We start from the raw sequence: 20,920 nt of genomic DNA, 5'->3' as shown, positions 1-20,920 counted from the left end.
GAAAGGATTAATAGTGGATGGTAATTTTGTTGTCTAACAAGGAAATTTTAAGAAAGGAAATTCATAAGAATCTGAGCCCAAATAGGCAAAGAAGGCACTGGTCAGAATCATACATTTATAATCTCAAAATTTCAGTTAATAACATTTCAGTTTCAATTTCATAGAAGTAGAAGTAGGGGAAAAGGTATCAAGTCATATCAAAACTCTATGCCAATTTGAGATTGACCTAAAGACAAAATTTGTAATCATAAATCTACTCAAGTATCATAGGATAAAGATACTTGGTAATAAGGTATACCCACCTAGGTCTAGCAAAACCTGAAGCGTAGGGAATTACAATCATATTGACTAATTTTTTCAGTTGGCCAGAGTTGAGTGTTAAATTCAATCATAAGGCTTGGCATACCTTTAAAATTTAACAACCTACAATTTTGAGCTCCAACAGAAACATCACTACAGAGAAATGTGGAGCATTTCTTGGACTAGTTTTGATAGAGAACTAGACTACTGGCCAATAGCAATTACTAACCAGACCAGCTATAACACCAATTACTTGGAAAGATAGGAGTGCAATGTACACAAATCATAAGCATTATATCCAATTCAACAAGACCATATCTACATGAATCTTCCACATACTCTTCCACCACCAAAAATCAACATCATGGACTACAACAAGAAATAAAGTCTTGCACCACAAACTAATAGTGTACAGACCAATCCTCTTGGGATTTTTCCACCCTTGTTGCCAAATATTTTTAGTATTAGGATCAATAGTAGGTGCAAGAGTAATAATATCTTTCTCTAATAATATATTGGTTAAACCATAAGGAGTAGAAGAGAATCCCTAAAGCCAACACAATATCATCTCCCACTCTAATATTTTGGCCATTTTTTACCTTCTAAGTCATCCCATATCCAATAATGGGAATGAAAGAACATTCTTCTGGACAATAGAAGCACTACATGAAATTTTACTAGATATTTAACCCACTCAACAATAGATTTTGGAGCAATATACTTCTAGTAAAGAGTGTTATACAATAGTCCCCTTATTGAAATAAGCCTCCAAACACTCTTGGTAGTAAGAGCTACTACAATAAAATGAATATTTTTAAGATCCCAGCCACCCTCATCTTTTTTCTTTGAAATTGAGATCCAATTTGTAAGTTGAATACCATTTTTGTCCATATTCCCTTTCCACAAAAAATTTCCCTATTATTTTTAGCACTCTCTTGGATACTTGAGATAAAGAAAGCCAAAAAATAGGTATGAATTATAAAATAATTTTAATCAAGGTATGTCTTCCCTCAATGGATAGCCATCTATTATGTTAATCCTATGAGGATCCGGTTAATACAGAGGGGGGGGTGAATCAGTATTAAGACCAATTGAAACTTTAACTCAAAAACAAACTTATCTTAGATCTGAACCCATTCCACACATGAACACCATAAGTTTTTATCGTGGAAACCCAAATAGGGAAAAACAATGGTGGGAGTTGGCACCCACAAATATTTGTACTCTTTCAAAGTACACCCTATTAGGAACTTAGCCATGTTAGGAGCTTACAATACGCTTGGTTAGGAGTAGACCCTATTAGAAGTCGCCTGGTTAGGGGATTTGCCTTGCAGCCCGGTTAGGAGCTTGATGATCTATTAGGATCAACTTAGTGAGAGGATTTAACACTCTTTTGAGAGATTCCCTATTAGGGGACTTAAATGTTTAAGGCATGTTAGGACCTACCCGGTTAAGGGATTTAACCTGTTGCAACTGTTAGGGAACAACAGTGAAAGAATGATATATTACTTGCACTTCTCTGCTTGTTTGATCAGATCCAGCTATACACAACACTCTGCAACTCTCAAATAGATCTCACACTTCTCTTGGATGTCTTAACACATTCTCTAAGACCATTGACAAAATAAACATCAATTGTGTCATCCTAAATAGCCATCTCAACTAGGTTGGCCTTAAAACCCTAATTGCATCATGAATTTACAATTCAAATCATAAGAGATCATCACATATCATTATACAGATCATTATAATAAATTACAATGCAATATCAACCGTTGGTTGATCGTAACCCATCACAGAAATCTGATTTGTACCAAAGTCAAACCCTCAAAACACTCTACTAAGTGTTTTTTTGATTCCCAAGAAATTCTTTCTTGAATCGTGCCAAAACAATAATTACATATTTCACATGGGTTGTGTCGTATTACCAACTTCATGTAGACTCATCATTGATCATCGTCATAATAGAAATCATTACCGGTTTGATGATTTCTTCATCGGTCTTAAACCCTACTAACACCTTAGCAAAACTTCATCAAAATTTTGACACACACCTTTGATAATCTCCACACATTTCGGTTCTGATCACATACACCTTTCCATGATACAATTTCACCATCCAAACTGCAATCACCATCATTGTTGATCATCAAATCTAATCAAAACATCTCTTTTTTACCGATTAAAGTCCTATTTCCCAAACTTTAGCTCTCTATCAGTAAACCTTGTCTTCCGATAAACCAAAACACTTAGATGACAAAACAAGATATTAGGAACATCATTTGGCATCAATTGCCATCAATTACAACACAAATAACTGATCATGTCATCCATTCATAGAATCTCAATCTCTTCATCACAAATAGACTTCTATCATTTACCGATGCAGTCATCCAACTACAACTGCATCACCTGCATCTGTATCAGTTATGCCAAATGCCAACAGTCTCCCCCTTTGGCATTGATGCCAACACTAATCAGATATACAATTAGAGTAACATCATTATCTACAACTAACTTCCTGATATCACATCATTTGTTGGTTCTCCTCCTTTTGTCATCTCCCCCTTAACCAATGCTTCTCTCAATCTGATCTTTTAATCTTAAACTTCTCCCTTATATGCCATGTCTGATTTCTATTCTTTTCTTCTCCCCCTTTTACAACAATACCAAAGATGTAAATACATCACTTGTCTTCATTTTTGTTGTTGTCTTTTCCATCATCTCTGCTACTCAAATCAGAAAAATTATAACAGAGCATTAAATCAGAACTTTACATCAGACTTGCTCCCCCAAAGGAGTATCATGCACCTTCATTAATCCTTAGTAAAAATTAAACATGAAATCCACAAGATTGATGGATCTCCATCATTCTAGCTCTTCTAGTGTAGGGGTCTAACCCTTAGTTTACCTCTAAGAAACTCAAAGGTAGCCTTCGGTAAGGGCTTAGTAAAGATATCAGCTAACTGATCTTTACTCTTCACATATTCCATCTTCACCTCCTTTTCCTGATCTCTTTCCCTTAGGAGGTCATACTTCAATTCAATGTGCTTGGTTCTAGAATGAAGTACAAGATTCTTAGAAATGTTTATTGCACTTGTATTATCACAATAGATAGTCACTGGTTCTGACATATCTATCTTGAATCCTTCTAGCACATGTCTCATCCATATTATTTGCGTGCAATTCATGGATGCAGCTACATACTCTGCTTCACTTGTAGATTGAGAAACATAAGTTTGTTGCTTGCTCGTCCATGCCACTAATCTTCCTCCAAGTAGAAAAGCTCCACCGATTGTGCTTTTCTGATCATCCACATTACCTACCTGGTCAACATCAGTAAAGACATCCAAAGTAAGATCTCCTTTATAGGAATACCATAAACCATAGTCTATTGTGCCTTTGAGATATCAAAACAAATCTCTTCACAACCACCATGTGACTCTCCTTAGGCTCTTTTTGAAATCTAGCCACTAATCCAACAGCATGAGCAAAGTCTGGTCTGCTATGGATAACATAGTGTAGCTTTCCAATCATAGATTTGTACTCTTTTTTACTAACAGCAAGGGAATCATCTTCCTTTGACAACTTGCAACCTGTAACCATCAGTGTTGCTACCAATTTGCAGTCTTCCATGCTGAAAGTCTTCAATGCCTCTTTGATATACTTGGTCTAACAAATAAAGATACCACCATCCAGTTGTTGAACCTATAAGCCAAGAAAGAAATTAATTTCACTTATTAGAGACATTTCAAATTCCTTTTTCATTATATCAGCAAATTCCATACACATATCATCATTTCCACCAAAAATTATGTCATCAACAAGTACTTATGCTATCAGCATCTTGTCTCCATCAGTTTTCAAATAGATGTTGTTGTCCTCATTGGTACGTTGGATTCCAATTTTGATCAAATGTGCTTGTAATCTCTCATACCATACCCTCGATGCCTTCTTAAGACCATACAGTTCTTTATGCAATTTACATACCATGTCTTTATCCTTGGTCAAGGAAAATCCATTCGGTTGTTGAATGTATACTTTTTCTTCTAAAATCTCGTTTAGAAAGGCTAACTTGATATCCATTTGGTAAAATTTAAATCCCTTATATGCATAAAATGCCAATAGCATTCTTACTCTTAATCTAGCAACAGGTGCAAATATTTCACCATAATCCTCACCTTCCTCTTGAGCATACCCTTTGTAGACTAACCTTGCCTTGTTTCTTACAATATTTCCTTCTTCATCCAATTTATTCCTAAAGACACATTTTGTTCCAATTACATTCTTATCCCTAGGAACAAGTGACTATGTCTGATTCTTCTCAATTTGATCTAGTTCTTCATTCATTGCATTCACCCAATCATCATCCATTAGTGCTTCCTTAGCTGTCTTGGGTTCAATTGTAGATATCAAACATGAGTTCTCTCATATCTTTCTCCCAGTTTGCACACCTGTATTCTTATCACCAATTATCCGCTCTTGTGAATTATTCAATCTGACATATCTAGGTATTGCATATGTTGATTATGCATCTTCTTCCTCACTTTCATCACTTACCAGTTGAGCATCCAATTCTACATTTGTCGGTTCTTCATTATTCTTTGCTTCCAGTTTAATGATCACAAACTTTTCCTCATTAGCATCCTTTTTCAGATTTTGATCTACTTTTACCTTCAGACTTATTAGATAGATCATCAACTTTTACATTATCACTTTCAACAATTTTATTAGTTCTCTTATTGTAACATTTATATGCTTTACTCTTAGAAGAGTAACCAAGAAAAATTCCCTCATCGTATTTTGCATCAAATTTCTCAGTGTAGTTATCTCTCTTAAAAAAATATTGACTTTCAAATATTTTGAAATAACTTACACAAGGTGTTTTTATATACCATAGCTCATAGGGTATCTTATTGTTACCTCTCTTTACCAGTACCCGGTTTAAAGTGTATACAGCAGTATTGGCTTCTTCTCTCCAAAATGTTTTGGATACATTACCCTGCAATAACATGGTTCTTGCGGCTTCAACTATTGTTGTGTTCATCCTTTCTGCTATGTCATTCTATTGTGGTGTCCTCGGAGAAGACATCTATCTCTTTATACCATGTCCATCACAATAACAAATTCATTATATGTGAATTCACCTCCTCGGTCTAATCTTAAACACTTCAAGTTCTTACTGATTTCCTTCTCAAGCAGAGCTTTAAATGATTAAAATTTATTAAATGCTTCTTATTTCTCTCATAAAAATGTCACCCACATCATTTCAGAATAGTCATCAATGAATATCATGAAATACCTATCACTGTAATAACTCTTTGTTCTCATAGAGCCACAGAGATCAGTATGTACCAAATCTAAACATTCTCAGAAATACAATTCTTTCTCTTGAAAGAAATAGAGGTCATTTTATCGATTTGACAATCTTTGCATATCACACTATCTGGTTTGACAAGTTGGGGTAATCCTCTTACAATACTTCACTTTCTTATCTTAACCAAATTATCAAAATTAACATGACAGCATCTTTTATGCGACAACCAACTATCTTCCATTCTTGCAACCCGACAATTATTAATATTACTATTCAAATGGAATAAGTTACCTCTAGTTTGCTTCCTAGTAGCAATCAATTCACCATTACCTCCAAGAATTTTGCAGACTCCACTCTTAAACTCAAGCAAATAACCTTTATCATTGAGTTGAACAACACTTAAAAGATTATTCTTAAGACCATGAACCCAAAACACATCATCGGCATTACTCTTCCAATTTAGGGAAATTTAACCTTTACCTTTCACCATGCAAGGAGAGTTGTTTCCAAATCTAACAACACCTCCATCAAATTCATTAAGGGTTATGAACTTACTTTTATCTCCGGTCATATGGTGTGAGAAGCCACTTTCTATAATCCATTCATCACTATTCCTCATATGACATACTAGTGCCTTTTCATTAGACAGTTCCTCCTTCACCGCTACAAACACAATTTCTTCATTGTCATCTTCTTCTTTTGACTCGGCATCAGTCACACCTTCATCTACTACAACATAACAATGTTTCTTGCCCTTTCCTTTGAATCTTCAAAAATTCTCTTTCTTATCAGTGTTAGGGTAGTTAGCAACAATATGACCAATTTTACTACAAGAGAAACACTTCAAAGGTAGATTTCATTTATTCTTACCAATGCCTCTTGGAAATCTCTTTGCTAACAGTGCCTCAAGTTCCATCACTTGATCTTTATTGTCTTCATTTCCCAGTTACTTCCACGACTTGTCCTGTACTCATGATTTTGACATAAATCTTTTCCTTTTCTAGTAGATGAACCAGTAACAAAAGCTTAAAGGTGGATTCAGTATATTTTGTCACATTATTGTCAAAACTATTTAACTCAAAAGTTATAAGCTTACCAATTAATGAATCAACCATTATCTTATCCTTTGAAATAGATCTAAGTTCTTGGATTGTTGATACTCTTATAGCATACTGAGGTTGAAGAGTTATGAGTATTTTACTTACTATTGCATCATATTCTATTTTACCTCCTGCACCCTTAATGTCGCCAACAACTTCTTTGATTCTCTGATCATACTGTGCAATATTCTCTCCTTCAAGAATTCTCATGTCATCGAACTTTCCTCTCAAGCTTTCTTCTTTGGCTCTTTGAACATGCTTATCTCCTCCATAGATTGTCTCTAACTTTTCCCAAACCTCACCTGCATTTTCTAATACTTTAACATCAATATATTCTGAATTAGATAAAGTACTCACAATAGCTTCTAGGTCTTGTATGTTAGCTTGTTTCTCTCTAAGTTCTGGTGTCAAGGGAGTAATGGTAGGAGCAACATATGTTGTTTCAACTTGCTTCCAATATTGTGCACCAAGACCTTTGATATAGATCTTCATTCTATCTTTCCAAATCTTGTAGTTGTCCTTGTTGAACTTAGGACCCTCTTTCTTCATCATCTTGAATTCCTCATAATATTTTCCTCAAGTGGTTAGGCTTTCTGCACATAGAGGACCAAAGCTCTAATACCAATTGTTAATCCTATGAGGATCTGGTTAATACTGAGAGGGGGGTGGATCATTATTAAGACCAATTGAAACTTTAACTCAAAAACAAACTTATCTTATATCTGAAACCATTTAACAAATATCTCGACCTCTTTAATCAGATCTAATAACCTCTTTATCAGATTTTCTTAACACATTAATCAAATCATTTACCACAACTATCAATACTTTCACCACCAAAGTAATCATATAAACTTGATCATTTACCAACTCATTAACCTTATCAATCAGATTTGATACTTTCTCAAACAACTCCTTATCAGTACCAATAACCTCTGAAAAACTTCTGATAAAACATCATAACCAGTGTCTTAGAAATAATTTGTGAAATGAAACATAAACAAGAACATCACATGAAAACCATTCCACACATGAACACCATAATTTTTTGATGCGGAAACAAAAATAGGGAAAAACCATGGTGGGAGTTGGCACCCACAAATATTTGTGCTCTTTTGAAGTGCACCCTATTAGGAGCTTACAATACACTCGGTTGGGAGCAGATCCTATTAGGAGTCACCTAGTTAGGGGATTTGCCTTGCAGTCTAGTTAGGAGCTTGATGATCTATTAGGATCAACCTCATGACAGGATTTAACACTCTTTTGAGAGATGCCCTATTAGGGGACTTAAATGTTTAAGGCTTGTTAAGACCTACCCGGTTAAGGGATTTAACCTGTTGCAACTCTTAGGGAACAATAGTGAAAGAATGATTTGTTACTTGCACTTCTCTTCTTGTTTGATCAGATCCAATTATACACAACACTCTGCAACTCTTACGCAGATCTCACACTTCTCTTGGATGGCTTAACACATTCTCTAAGACCACCTACACCATAAATATCAACTGTGTCATCCTAAATAGCCATCTCAACTAGGTCGACCACAAAACCATAATTACATCATGAATTTACAATTCAAATCATAAGAGATCATCACAGATCATTATACAGATCATTACACCAAATTAAAATGCAATATCAACCGTTGGTTGATCCTAACCCATCACGGAAATCCGATATGTACCAAAGTGAAACCCTCAAAACACACTACTAAGCATTTTGCTAATTCCTTCCTTGAATCGCTCCAAAACAATAATTAAATCTTTCACTCGGGTTGTACCGTGTTACCAACTTCATGTAGACTCATCGTTGATCACCGTCATAATAGAAATCATTATCGGTTTGATGATTTCTTCACTAGTCTTAAAATCTACTAAAACCTTCGCAAAACTTCATCAGAAATTTGAAACATGCCTTTCGTTAATCTCCACAAGTTCAGGTTCCGGTCACATACACCTTTCCATGATACAAGTTCACCATCTAAACCACAAATCACCAATCATCGTCGATCATCGGATCCAATCAAAACACATCTTCTTTACCGGTTAAAGTCCTATTTCACAAACTTTAGCTCTTTGTCGGTAAACCAAAACACTTAAATGACAAAACAAGACATCAGGAACATCATTTGACATCAGTTGCTATCAATGACAATACAAATAACTGATCATGTCATCTATTCATAGAATCTCAATCTCTTCATCACAAATAGACTTCTACCCTTTACCGGTGCAGTCATCCAACTTCAACTACATCACTTGCAACTGTATCAGTTATGCCAAATGCCAACATATTACACCACAAGTTAATATGATTTTATACCCTTTCAATCAACGATAACCAATTGATTTTACCATGTCCATTAGAATAAAAAAAATGATTTAATTAACTGTAAGCTAACTAATTATAAGTAAATTGATATTAATATTAGAGTAATATGCTAAATATATTTTAAGTTGATCAAATAATAAAGTAGCATGCAAAGAATAAATTTTATTTTTAATAATAATAAAATATTTGTTTTTTAAAATTTTCATAATATTTGGCATAAGAATATATTTTTCTTCATGTGTAGGCATGCATCTTTATATTAAATGAACTTAAATAATTATATTTTGATGAAATTTATATTATATATTTTGAAAATTATTAATTTTTATGTTATATTGTAGATTATTAATGGGTGAAGGACTTGGTCCATCAACTACACAAGAATTAACTCAATTAGAAAGCCTTCTTCAAACAAGAATAAATCAAGTGCGAGCAAAGAAGGTAATTTTTAATTTATTGTATTCTTTTACATTTTGAATAGGTTTACCTAATTTTTGACATTTGAAAATGTTCAATATGTAGAATGAACGACTGCTCGATGAGATTAAGCTCCTACAAAAGAAGGTACACAAAAAAATCACATTATGATTTGAAATTCTTATTTAAATAAATTACAATATTTTAAAATATAAAACTTTAGAAATCATAACTTCTTGTTAAGTTTTATCACTTAATAATGAATGTAAGCTAACTTTAGACATAATTAAATATTTAAAAATTAAATAATTATGTATTTTAAAATACAAATATTTTTTATAATTGTAAATAATTTTAAAGAGATGCAGACATTCACTTTAATTTTTAAATTGAATTAGAAATGAATTATTATAGATGTTAAATAAATAATATAATAATTAAAAATAAATAAATAAATATAAAATTTAGATACTATTCTTAGAGTCTTTAATATGATAAAATATATTATCAATAAAAATAAATATAATTTTAAATAATTGTATGTAACAAAATATTAATGAAAACTACAAACTTGATTCATTATGGAATAATTATATAATGAAATAAAATTAAAAATATCTCAAAGTGATTTGGAAAAATGATAATTCAATTAACAATATTTCTAAAGTGAATATATAATTGAGTGAAATAGAAAAAAATTGAATCAAAATCAAATCAAGGCATTTAAAACTTAGGTACATGAGGAAACTGATATATATTCTATTTTAGTTTACAAGATATGTGTTGACTGGCCTCTAGGAAAACAAGAAGAAACTTTTAAAAACCCAAGGAATCTCTTAGCTTGACACCATCCTTGGCAATGACACCAAAAATGATTGATATCTATTATGTGCATAAAGTTGGTGCAGTATGTTATGCACTCAGCCTAGTCAGATGTGCCCAATGTGGTAGCCTAATGTCCTAAGCAAAGGGTCATTTAGTTATCAACCAAGGACGTGTCTTCTTTGATGATGTCGACATTGTATGTGCACTAGGGAAGCCTTCTAAGTTGCTCTATGAATTGTGTATAGAAAATAAAATTAAAATAATAAATTGAATTGAAAAGATAACAATGTTGGAAATAAAACTAACTACATGGTAGTGGCTGCGGGAAAACTAGTTATTTGCAATAGTTGTGGCTATCAGCAAACTACTCTAAAAATAATAAAATCAAATATGCTAAAATAAAAACTATCATAAACAACTCACTACTAAAAGTAAATCATAATAAACAACTATCTAAACTATTGTAAAACTAAACTACAATGGAGTCATAGTGCCTCAAGTGGCCCTTTCTTGAGTGGCTTCAATCTATCATTGGCATTCAACAACCAATCTACAAGCTTCATTACTTGAATCATCTTCTTATTGAAAATAAAATATTGCATGGACATCATTAATAAGACTCAACACTAATTAGATGCTCTTTCTACAACTTCTTACAACTCAACAAAATCTCATATTTATGCATGAGGGTTAAGAGTTGGATTAATTACAAACTTAACAACTTATTTTAAATGTCTTTTCTCTCATGACAGCAAGGAGATGACTATATTCTACTCATGGCTGGATCTAACTAAAATGAGTTGAGAGAGCTTTAATCCTCTTCAAACTCTTATAACATAACTATGGTTGAAAATATGTAGAAACATTTCGCAATGACATGATTTATAATTTATTGTTTCCACAAGTTTTTCCATATTTCTTTGTCTTCAATAACTTGCAAATCCATGAGATAAGAAAGAGGTAGAAGATTCCAAATTGAATTAAAACTCAATCTTTAACTATTGTCTAAAAATCTGCTAGTTTTGTCTTAGTCAACTTCTTGTGAATGTTGCTCTTTAATTATCGCAAATTAGCTCAAATATTTTCAATAGTTTTTAGATATCCTTTTAGGCTTTTTAAATATTTATAAATATCCATATATCATTAAAAAATAAGTGAGATATGCCTATTTTATTGAAACTATTTCTATTTTTTTCACCTTTTTAGCACTTCTAGTGAATAGCTACATCTGTCAATTACCAATGTGTTCCTCCTCCTTTATAGCTACATGAATGACCAAAAAACCTCACAAATAACATGTTAATCCTCCCAAAATATTTTACATTCAATAGTAACCATTTATTAGAATATTTTACCATTATTTAGCATTAACTAGCTAGACATACAAATGCATATCAAACTCCATTAATCCTAGTTAATGCCTCATAAAACCAAGGTAATCATTTTAAATTACATGGAAGGACATTATAAACATGAGGTAAAATTTCATAAATAAAGAAATAATATGGTCAATTTTTAGGCTCATCATACGTCATTGTTGGTGTAAATAATTATTCATCATGGATATTATTACACCTTACTTAAGTTTACTTAGGAAATGCATTTCATAGTAGTTTGGGTATGAGACACTTGGGTGTTTGTGCCACATTGGGATAGTGTGTGTAGGAGAATTTCCACCTTTTATGGTGTTGATCTTGTTGTTACACTCCACATTCAGCGGGTGATCCACCTCATGTGGAATATTATATTGTTTCTCCTACCTACCCACACCTATTTCCCACCTACCCTTGTTTCTTATTGAGCCACATGTCATGTTTGTGTGCTCACATATCCATATAGCCTTGCCTATATAAGCAGGCTCATATTCATTGTATGTAACGAAGGCTTAATGATCCAGTTGATCATATTTTTCATCTTGATAGAATACAGTTTATTTCTATCATCTATTTTGTTCTCTCTTATTTGTGCTTTCCATTGCCTCTTGATCTTGGCAAAATATCACATGGTATCAAAGCCATTAGAGTGTCATTGGTTTGCTAATTGAGAGAAATTTGATGTTATTTGGGGTTTGCATTTTGGAGTTTTCTATTGCAGGTTATTATTGAAGCTTGATGGGTCAAATCTAAGGTTACCATTGGATTGAGGAGGTCCAAGAAAGTCATTTTTGCCTTTTTTTTCATCAAAATCAAACTTCGGAGGCCAAATCTAGAGGCATTTGAAGTTTGACATAGCGGCGGAAATTTTTCAGAAACTATAATTTTGCAAGCAATTTTCAAATAGCAATATCTCACTCATCCGAACTCGTTTTTTCGAGAATTTTTTTTTTTTTGGGGGTATAATTTCGTGACCTATACAGTGGTGCAAAATTTTTCTGATTTTCGGATCTAGGTTTTTCGGAAATCATGAAATCCACATTTTTACAACTTTGGAGGCTTCGTTTGGGCTCATATGGACTCCTTTTTAGGTGCCATTTTTTTTGAAAGTGCATATTTTTTCATCTACTTTCATAATTTGTCATCTGTTTGCAGTGATTTTAAGTAGAAATTGTACTTTCTATATTTGGCCATTTTTGACATATTTGGTACTTGCATTTTGCTTGGATCTCAGTTTAGATCACTAGTAGTATTTGTTGAAGTCTCTTAGATCTCATTTTGAAAAGTTGTAAATTGAAATCAAAAGTCCACTTTGCCTTGTTTTGCAAGTGGCCCATTGTATATGCACTAAGTATAAAGTGCCAAATTCACCATTTTGGGGGGATTTCTTGATTGAGTATTTTGGGGGGGTGTCTTGTGTGATTGTGCCTCTCTCTATCTTGTGTTTTTTTCATTTTGGTGCTATGGGTTCTCCTAAATTTTCACTTTTAACTCCTCATAATTATGCATCATGGAAAATTAAGGCATGGAGTAAACTAATGGAAAAAGGACTCATTCATTATGTAAATGAAACTATTACAGCACCTCCTGATCCTAAGGCTGATCCTAATGCTCAAATTGAATGGCTTACTAAGAATGCTATGGCACTTGGAACTCTTAGAAAGTATGTATCAGATGACCTCATTTTTCACATTGATAAGTGTACAACAATTAAAGAGGCTTGGGATATTTTTAAGAAATTGTATGGTCAAGTTGATGAGATTAAGGGCTACAAGCTTGATAGTGAACTCACAACTTTGGATCCCAAGGATTTTGATACAATCCAAGATTATGTCACAAAAGAAACTGAGCTAAGAGCAAAGCTAAAGGATTGTGGAATTGACAAAAAGGATGCTCAATTGGTTTATAACTTGTTGGACAAGCTTCCTTCAGAGTATGCAGCCTTTGAATATAGCTTTCACACCCATAGGTTAGCTCAAGGTTCCTCATACACTTCTCCCTCATTTGATTCATTCATGGAGATGTTGATACTTGAGCAATCTAAGTTGACTACGATGGGGATTCTCAAATCTTCAAAGTCACAAGCTTTGGTGGCTAACAAAGGGAATCAAAGTAATCAAGGAAAAGGAAAGAATCAAAAGCAACCTAAGTCTAAACCACAACAAGATGGATCACAATCTTCCTCTCCACAACAAGGTGATTCACCATTCTCACCTAAGAGGAAATCATGTAAGGACAATATTTTTTGTGGATATTGCAAGAAGTCAAGACATGATGAACATCATTGTTATAAGAAGGATATTGATGAGTTGAAGAATCTTCTTGAGAAGAATAGAATCAACCTACCTTCTAGAATGTCTACATCGGCTTCTTCTTCCAAGGATAAAGGAAATGGACAAGCTCTTTGTGCTACTACAAGTCCTAATTCAGGGAGATGGCTTCTAGATTCAGGGGCTTCTCATCATATGGCATCTTCGCAGTCTATGTTTTCTACATTTGATCCTTGCCACATGCTGTAGATTTTGATGGGCAATCATACATACATGGATGTGATTAGGAAAGGATCTATTGCCATTGGGGATAACTCCTTCAATGATGTGTTGTGTGTACCCCACTTGACAAATAATCTTCTTTCCATCTATCAAATCACACATGAGGCAACTAGGAAAATTGTGGAGTTCACACCTGATTCAGTTATCATTAGAGACTTAGAGAGTGGAGCTATCATTGCAACTGGGGTGGTTGATCATGCATCTTGGTTGTACTCTTTTTCAGATTTTGGTCCTATTGATAACGTTGATTCTTCCTATGTTGATGATTCAGATTTTGAGGAGAACTTTGGGCACTTGAACATGGGGATTCTCACATGTGAACCTGTTCTTGAGTCTTGTATTTCATCTCCTCATATTGATATCACATCACCTATTGCACCTAATGATGCGGATAGTGCAACAATTTTGCCTTCATGTGATTCAGTGCAACAGGATATTCATTGTCTTCCAGCTTCAGATTCATGGGATGATTACTTGACAGACATTATAGGTTTATTTATGGAATCCTACACTGCAGATTTGGGAGACACCATTGATGACATTCATCTTCTCTTTGATGAAGATGATCCTTCTTTTATTGTTGCAAGGGATCACTCTGACCCTCTTGTGCATTATCTACATGATCAATCTTTAGAGGTTGACATGATTGTGGATACTTTTGTACAACACTTGGAGGAGGTCTCTTTATCTTTTGAGGAGACATATGAGTCTTTGGATATTGTTCTACATTCATCTCCACTAGATCTTGGAGTGCCTTTTTCAGCAGTGTGGCACAGTTTACCACCTTTGGAGGGGGTACCTTTTAGCATCGACATGGGGACACTTGAGCAATTTTCAGAGATTCCTTTCATCATGAGTTTGTTTGCTTCATCTTCCCTTCATGGTTGGGGAGACTTCATGGATACACCTTTGGTTTTGTTTCTTCCTAAGGGGAGGAATGTTGTTCGACGTTCATGGCGCAGTTTCTTCATTCATCTTCGAGCTTCTATCAATGGTGCAGATTCCAGATTGAGGGGGGGCTTCCTAGTCTCTCTTCTTCTTCTCTCATATGGGGGGGACTTTTTCCTCACATGGGGTTTTGTCCTTCACATACTTCTATGAGAGTTCTTTGTATCAAGTATTCATCTCTCTTTTGGGGGAGGGTTTTTTCCCATTGGGTGTTTTTCTCTTTCCCCGCTTTGTGAGAGATTTCATTGCATTGGTTTTTATGCATTTGCATTTGTACATGGGTACCTAACATGGCCTTGTAGCTGGGACCCATCTTGCATTACTTAGTTGCATTGTAGACTTAAGTGCATTCCCCTAAGTTGCACTTAAGGGGGGGTGTTGGTGTAAATAATTATTCATCATGGATATTATTACACCTTACTTAAGTTTACTTAGGAAATGCATTTCATATTAGTTTGGGTATGAGACACTTAGGTGTTTGTGCCACATTGGGATAGTGTGTGTAGGAGAATTTCCACCTTTTATGGTGTTGATCTTGTTGTTACACTCCACATTCAGTGGGTGATCCACCTCATGTGGAATATTATATTGTTTCTCCTACCTACCCGCACCAATTTCCTGCCTACCCTTGTTTCTTATTGAGCCACATGTCATGTTTGTGTGCTCACATATCCATATAGCCTTGCCTATATAAGAAGGCTCATATTCATTGTATGTAACGAAGGCTTAATGATCCAGTTGATCATATTTGTCATCTTGATAGAATACAGTTTATTTCTGTCATCTATTTTGTTCTCTCTTATTTGTGCTTTTCATTGCCTCTTGATCTTGGCAAAATCTCACAGTCATCTTTGTGATAAAAATAATTTGAGTTTATAGGTTTCAATTCAAAACATTAAATATCAAAGAGGGAGACTAAGAAAATTGAAATCATCTTGGGTTTCATAATTATCAAAAAGAGTAGAGGATGAGAATATTTAGAGTATTTGTCTGATTAAAGATTAAAAAGTGAAGGATTCCACATGGTTCAATAAATGGATATCATATCATGACTTGATAAATCAAAGAGAGGAATTAGAAAAACCTAGTTTAGTTTTTTTTAAATAGATCCTATAAATGAATTTTTTTTTTTAAGTGTAAAAGGTGAAAATTAGGGTTTCCACCACTAGGTGTAGTAAAAGCACTAATTTTTCTTAGGGACCAATTACATTAGGAAAAGATAGGAATTTGATAGATCTAAACTTAATAGATCTAGATTTTGATTAAATTCCAGGGGTTTTAGGTATGCCTCTTCTTTCCTTTGAGTTGAATTTCATTTGAATTTGTTGAAGGTGCTGAAATTAGGGTAAATGTGTGTAAATTGAAACAAATATGCATAAATAGTGAGCTACAATCGTCAAATGGAGCCAGGAACCTAGATCTGAGCAATATGTAAATGTCCGGATCTATTCTTTGTTGGCATTATACACTCTAATGAGAATTGAAGGTGTTTTCATTGATGGAAACCTTGCAACCTTGTGGATACCTTCACGCGACCTTGTGGCATTCATCTGGTAAACTATCGGCAGACACCTTCACTGGCAGACACTTCAAGGTGAAATTTTGCACTCATTTGACAATTTTTGACAACCTTTGTCATTGATGTCAAAGGGGGAGTAGTGGACAGAGAAAAATGGCTAATCAGAGGAGATCATTTGCTCAGGGGGAGCACACATTTTTGGTAAAATCTTGGACTTTATTTTTGGAATAGACTTTTAGATTTTTCTCATGAGTGTTGCCATCAATGTCAAAGGGGGAGATTGTTGGCACTATACACTCTAATGAGAATTAAAGGTGTTTTCGTTGATGGTAACCTTGCAACCTTGTGGATACCTTCAGTCAACCTTGTGGCATTCATCTGGTAAATCACCAGTAGGCACCTTCACCGGTAGGCACCGACATCGGCAGACACTTCACCGGCAACGACAACAATGTATACAAGCACCCTAGCTGACATGAACAAACTTTTGTTTATTGTATTTAATCGTAAATATATTTTGTAAAGCCGACATGGCATATTGTAATAAACTCATATATGTGTGAGATCTTGTAAATCATTTTAATATGGGCATATGATGGATATGGTAGAAGTGATGAGCAAATATTAAGGTAGATTTTGTATAAGGTTTATGGTTATAGTATGAGCTTAAATCGGTACTAAACCTGCCATAGAAGTGTTGGCATATGCACACTCCAATGAGACATTGTAGGTGATTGAAGGTTTTGTCATTGATGGAAACCTTACAATCCTATGACACCGGCAAGACATTCCACCAGCACTAGCAAGATCAAACTCTACACCGGCACTCAGATCACCGGCACCAATAGTGAAAGGTAGCATACCGACATAGAGGCCGACATGATTTTTGATGTAATATATTTTGTTTATTATTTGTAAAATCATTGTAAGCCGACTTGGCAAGTTGTAAAATGACTCTTATATAAGAGAGATCATTGTAGAACATTTGTAAGAAAGGCAGAGGAATGTAATTAGGCAAAATAAGGCAGACCTATTATGCGAATTATAGGTTAAGGGTTTATGTTAGAAGCAGAGTAGAAACCGGTACTGGATCTGGCATTATAGATGCTATTTTGAAGCAGTACAGGACATTGGATTTATATAATCCATTTTGTAAGTCAGTGAGACTTCCTATTTTGTATTTGAGCAGTGAGCTCTAGGCAGTTGCCCTTCCTGCATGTGCAGGCCCCTCTTGTAGCAGTAATATTCTCTTATTGGCTAGTAAGTGAATATTGTGGGTCACAAATCCCACCAAGGTTTTTCCCACACCGGGTTTCCTCATTAAATCCTTGTGTTATGGTGTGTTTTTCATGTGGTTGTTTTTATCTCTATTTATTGCATTACTTTCTGCTTACCGATACACAGTATTAATATGCTCTACATGTATTAAGTTAAGAAAAACTATTAACCAGTTAGATACTGATTCACCCCCCCCCCCCCTCTCAGTATCTATGGGAATCCTAACAATTGGTATCAGAGCTTGGTCCTCTATTTTCAGAAGCCTAACAGCTTGAGGAAGATCTTGACACTGGTAGATATGGAAAATTTGATGAAGCAACTTGAAGGAGCTCTCTCAGACTATGATGCAGAAAAATTGAAAAATATCAAACTTGAAGATGATCTAAAGGCTACTCATGATATTATTCAAGCACTTCAAGAAAATCTTAATATTTCAAGAAACAAGAGAAGAGAACTTTGTGAAAAGATGGAAAATGAGAATGATGAAAAAGAAACTCTTAATGATATGATAAACAAGCTGAAACAAGAGAACATGACAACAAAGAATGAGACGTAGGATATGAGTATGAGATTTTGTAAAAAAATTGAAGATAGAAAGAAGAATGAAGAAGATTTGACTAGAAGACTAAGTGATGTTGCAAATGAAAATACAAGACTCAGTTATGAAAATGATTTATTGAAGATGAATCTAATGCACACTCAGAATGACTCCAATGAACTAATGAGATAGAAAGAAGTATTAGAAAGAGAACTAGATACTACAAATCAACTTAAAGAGAAATTCAAGAAAAGCTTAGAAGAACTTGGTAACTTGCTGAAGAATCAAAAACCTAAAGGTGACACTTGTGGAATTGGCTTTGAAGTTGGCGAAAGCTCTGGTACTGCAAACACATGGGATCATAGAAAACAAGTATGGTCATAGAGCAAATCAATGTAGATCTAGAAATTATCAGAATATCAACACCCCCACCAGTCAATGTTCAAAATGCAACAAAGTTGGTCATAATTCTAAGAATTGCAGAATGAATGTAAAATGTTATGTTTGTGGAAGATTTGGACACCTATCTAATCAATGCAGAACACAAACCGGCATAGGTTATGAGAAAGCTATTCAAAAGAATAGTGACTTGCTATGCATGTAACAAAATTGGGCATATTGCTAAATTTTGTAGAAGTAAAGGATCACTGGAAAACAACAAAGGTCCTAGATTGAAAGGAAAAGAAAAGGTTGAAGAAGTTAAGCAAGAATTTTCAAAACAATGGATCAGGAAATCAGAACTGAATGTGGATAGGAATACTACTCCACCGGTAGAGCCAAGCAACACTCCACTGGAAGAAGAGAGTAGCACTCCACCAGCAGGAGTCTCTTCATCAAATTGAAGAAATTTCCTTGAGGGTTTGGCAATCAATGAGACATATGCTATTATTCCCTCGGTTGATGGTGAGAAGTTGAAATTACTTCTATACTGGTAGACAAAGTTAAGTGACTACTTAACCGGCAAGTATTAAATGTGGTAGTTGGCAAATTGACATTATAAATTAATGTTTTTGGCTCCATTTCACTTCACCGAGCATTCAAACATTTGAAGAGCGTTAAATATCCAGAGCTAAGGCATTTCGAGCAAAGAGGCAAGGCACTTCAGCAATCAATCCTTCCTAAGGCAGAAAAAGGTACTTATAATCATGGCATCCTCCTCTGCACCTAAATTCATAGCAAACCCTACTGTAGTCAAGGTAATCAAATGCCCTAGGCCCGTATTTCAGCTAGTTCCCGAGATAGCTAAAAGGGATGACAATGTAGGTGCTTTTTCCCAAATTCCCAAAGGAGTTGTTTATGCAGAAGACCCTAGAATCTATATCCATTGCCATATAGAAGAATTAGGAGATGAAGAAATAAAGAACATGTACAAATCTGTTATCTATGATGATTCTGGTAAAGTAAAACTTGAACACCAAATTATTGAAACCCTAGGATTCATAGAAATTCTCAGCATTCCGGATTTCCCCAAGGAAGTTATTAGGATAGTATTGAGCAGAGTACATGGTGCATTCTTTTGGTTAGATTCAATCCATAAAATTACCAAGGAAGTGGTGAAAGCTATAACAGGGTTACCCTCCACCGGTAGCAGACCAAACAAAATAAAGAAGGTCTCAAATGACCTGGTAATGAACCTAACCGGTGCAACATCCAACAGAAGTTCTCTAAGGGTTAATGATGTGACTGACATAAATGTGAGATTTGTTAGCATGATTTTAGGATACAAAGCAACACATGCAAACAAACTTAACTCAGTTTCCATTTTATGCATAAAAGTGCACAAGATATGGTAAAAGAAAATGTGAAAATTGATGTATGTGAATGGCTAAAGGATGAATTGATTGACAATTTAGGGAAGATGAAGAAGGATAAGAAAGGAATTTTTAGATTTGGTAATTTACTTGTATGCTTAATGCTACATATAACCAAACAGGTGCCCGGTATAGGCAACAAGAATCTTAGATTTGACATACTAGTAGGAAAACAATTATCAGACTTATTTAACAACATGGGTGAAAACAAGGAAAAGAATATCAATGAGTATTTTCAAGCACTAAAGGCCAGAATGAACAAAAGAATCAGACTATCACAGGAAATTGTTAACAAATACAAGGATGATATATGTTTTGTGATTAAAAAGGATGAGATATGGATGGAAGCAGTTATCCCAAGAACAATTTGGGTTACTGAAATGGGCTATAAGACTGATGACCACATCATTGAAACATATGAAAAAGCTCTTCTGGAAGCACCAAATGAACCTAAGGAAGAATTATTTGGTAGTGCTGAGACCATTGAAAGCCAAATTCAATCTAAGAAGAGAGTAAAGAAAGTAGAAGCAACTGTGAGAAGAGGTTCAAGGCAGGCCAAGGCTATAAAAAAATATGTACTAAAACAAACCGGTATCACTGAAGTTGAGTTA

At 34.5% G+C, this 20,920-nt stretch overlaps 1 protein-coding gene across 1 annotated transcript in view; it reads left to right on the top strand.

The window, feature by feature from the left end:
* Positions 1 to 9,636, top strand: part of LOC131066959 (agamous-like MADS-box protein AGL11) — a 219,519-nt gene extending 209,883 nt beyond the window's left edge. The window contains exons 4-5 of the mRNA XM_058001863.2: positions 9,390 to 9,489; positions 9,571 to 9,636. Coding sequence (XP_057857846.2) covers positions 9,390 to 9,489; positions 9,571 to 9,636 — 166 coding nt within the window. The remainder of the gene's footprint in view (positions 1 to 9,389; positions 9,490 to 9,570) is intronic.
* Positions 9,637 to 20,920: the final 11,284 nt, after the last annotated feature.

Source organism: Cryptomeria japonica, chromosome 3, assembly GCF_030272615.1.
Source record: "Cryptomeria japonica chromosome 3, Sugi_1.0, whole genome shotgun sequence".
In the NCBI taxonomy this organism is placed as follows: domain Eukaryota; kingdom Viridiplantae; phylum Streptophyta; class Pinopsida; order Cupressales; family Cupressaceae; genus Cryptomeria; species Cryptomeria japonica.
Note: the sequence above shows the minus strand (reverse complement) of the source record. Positions and strands in the feature narration are given on the sequence as shown.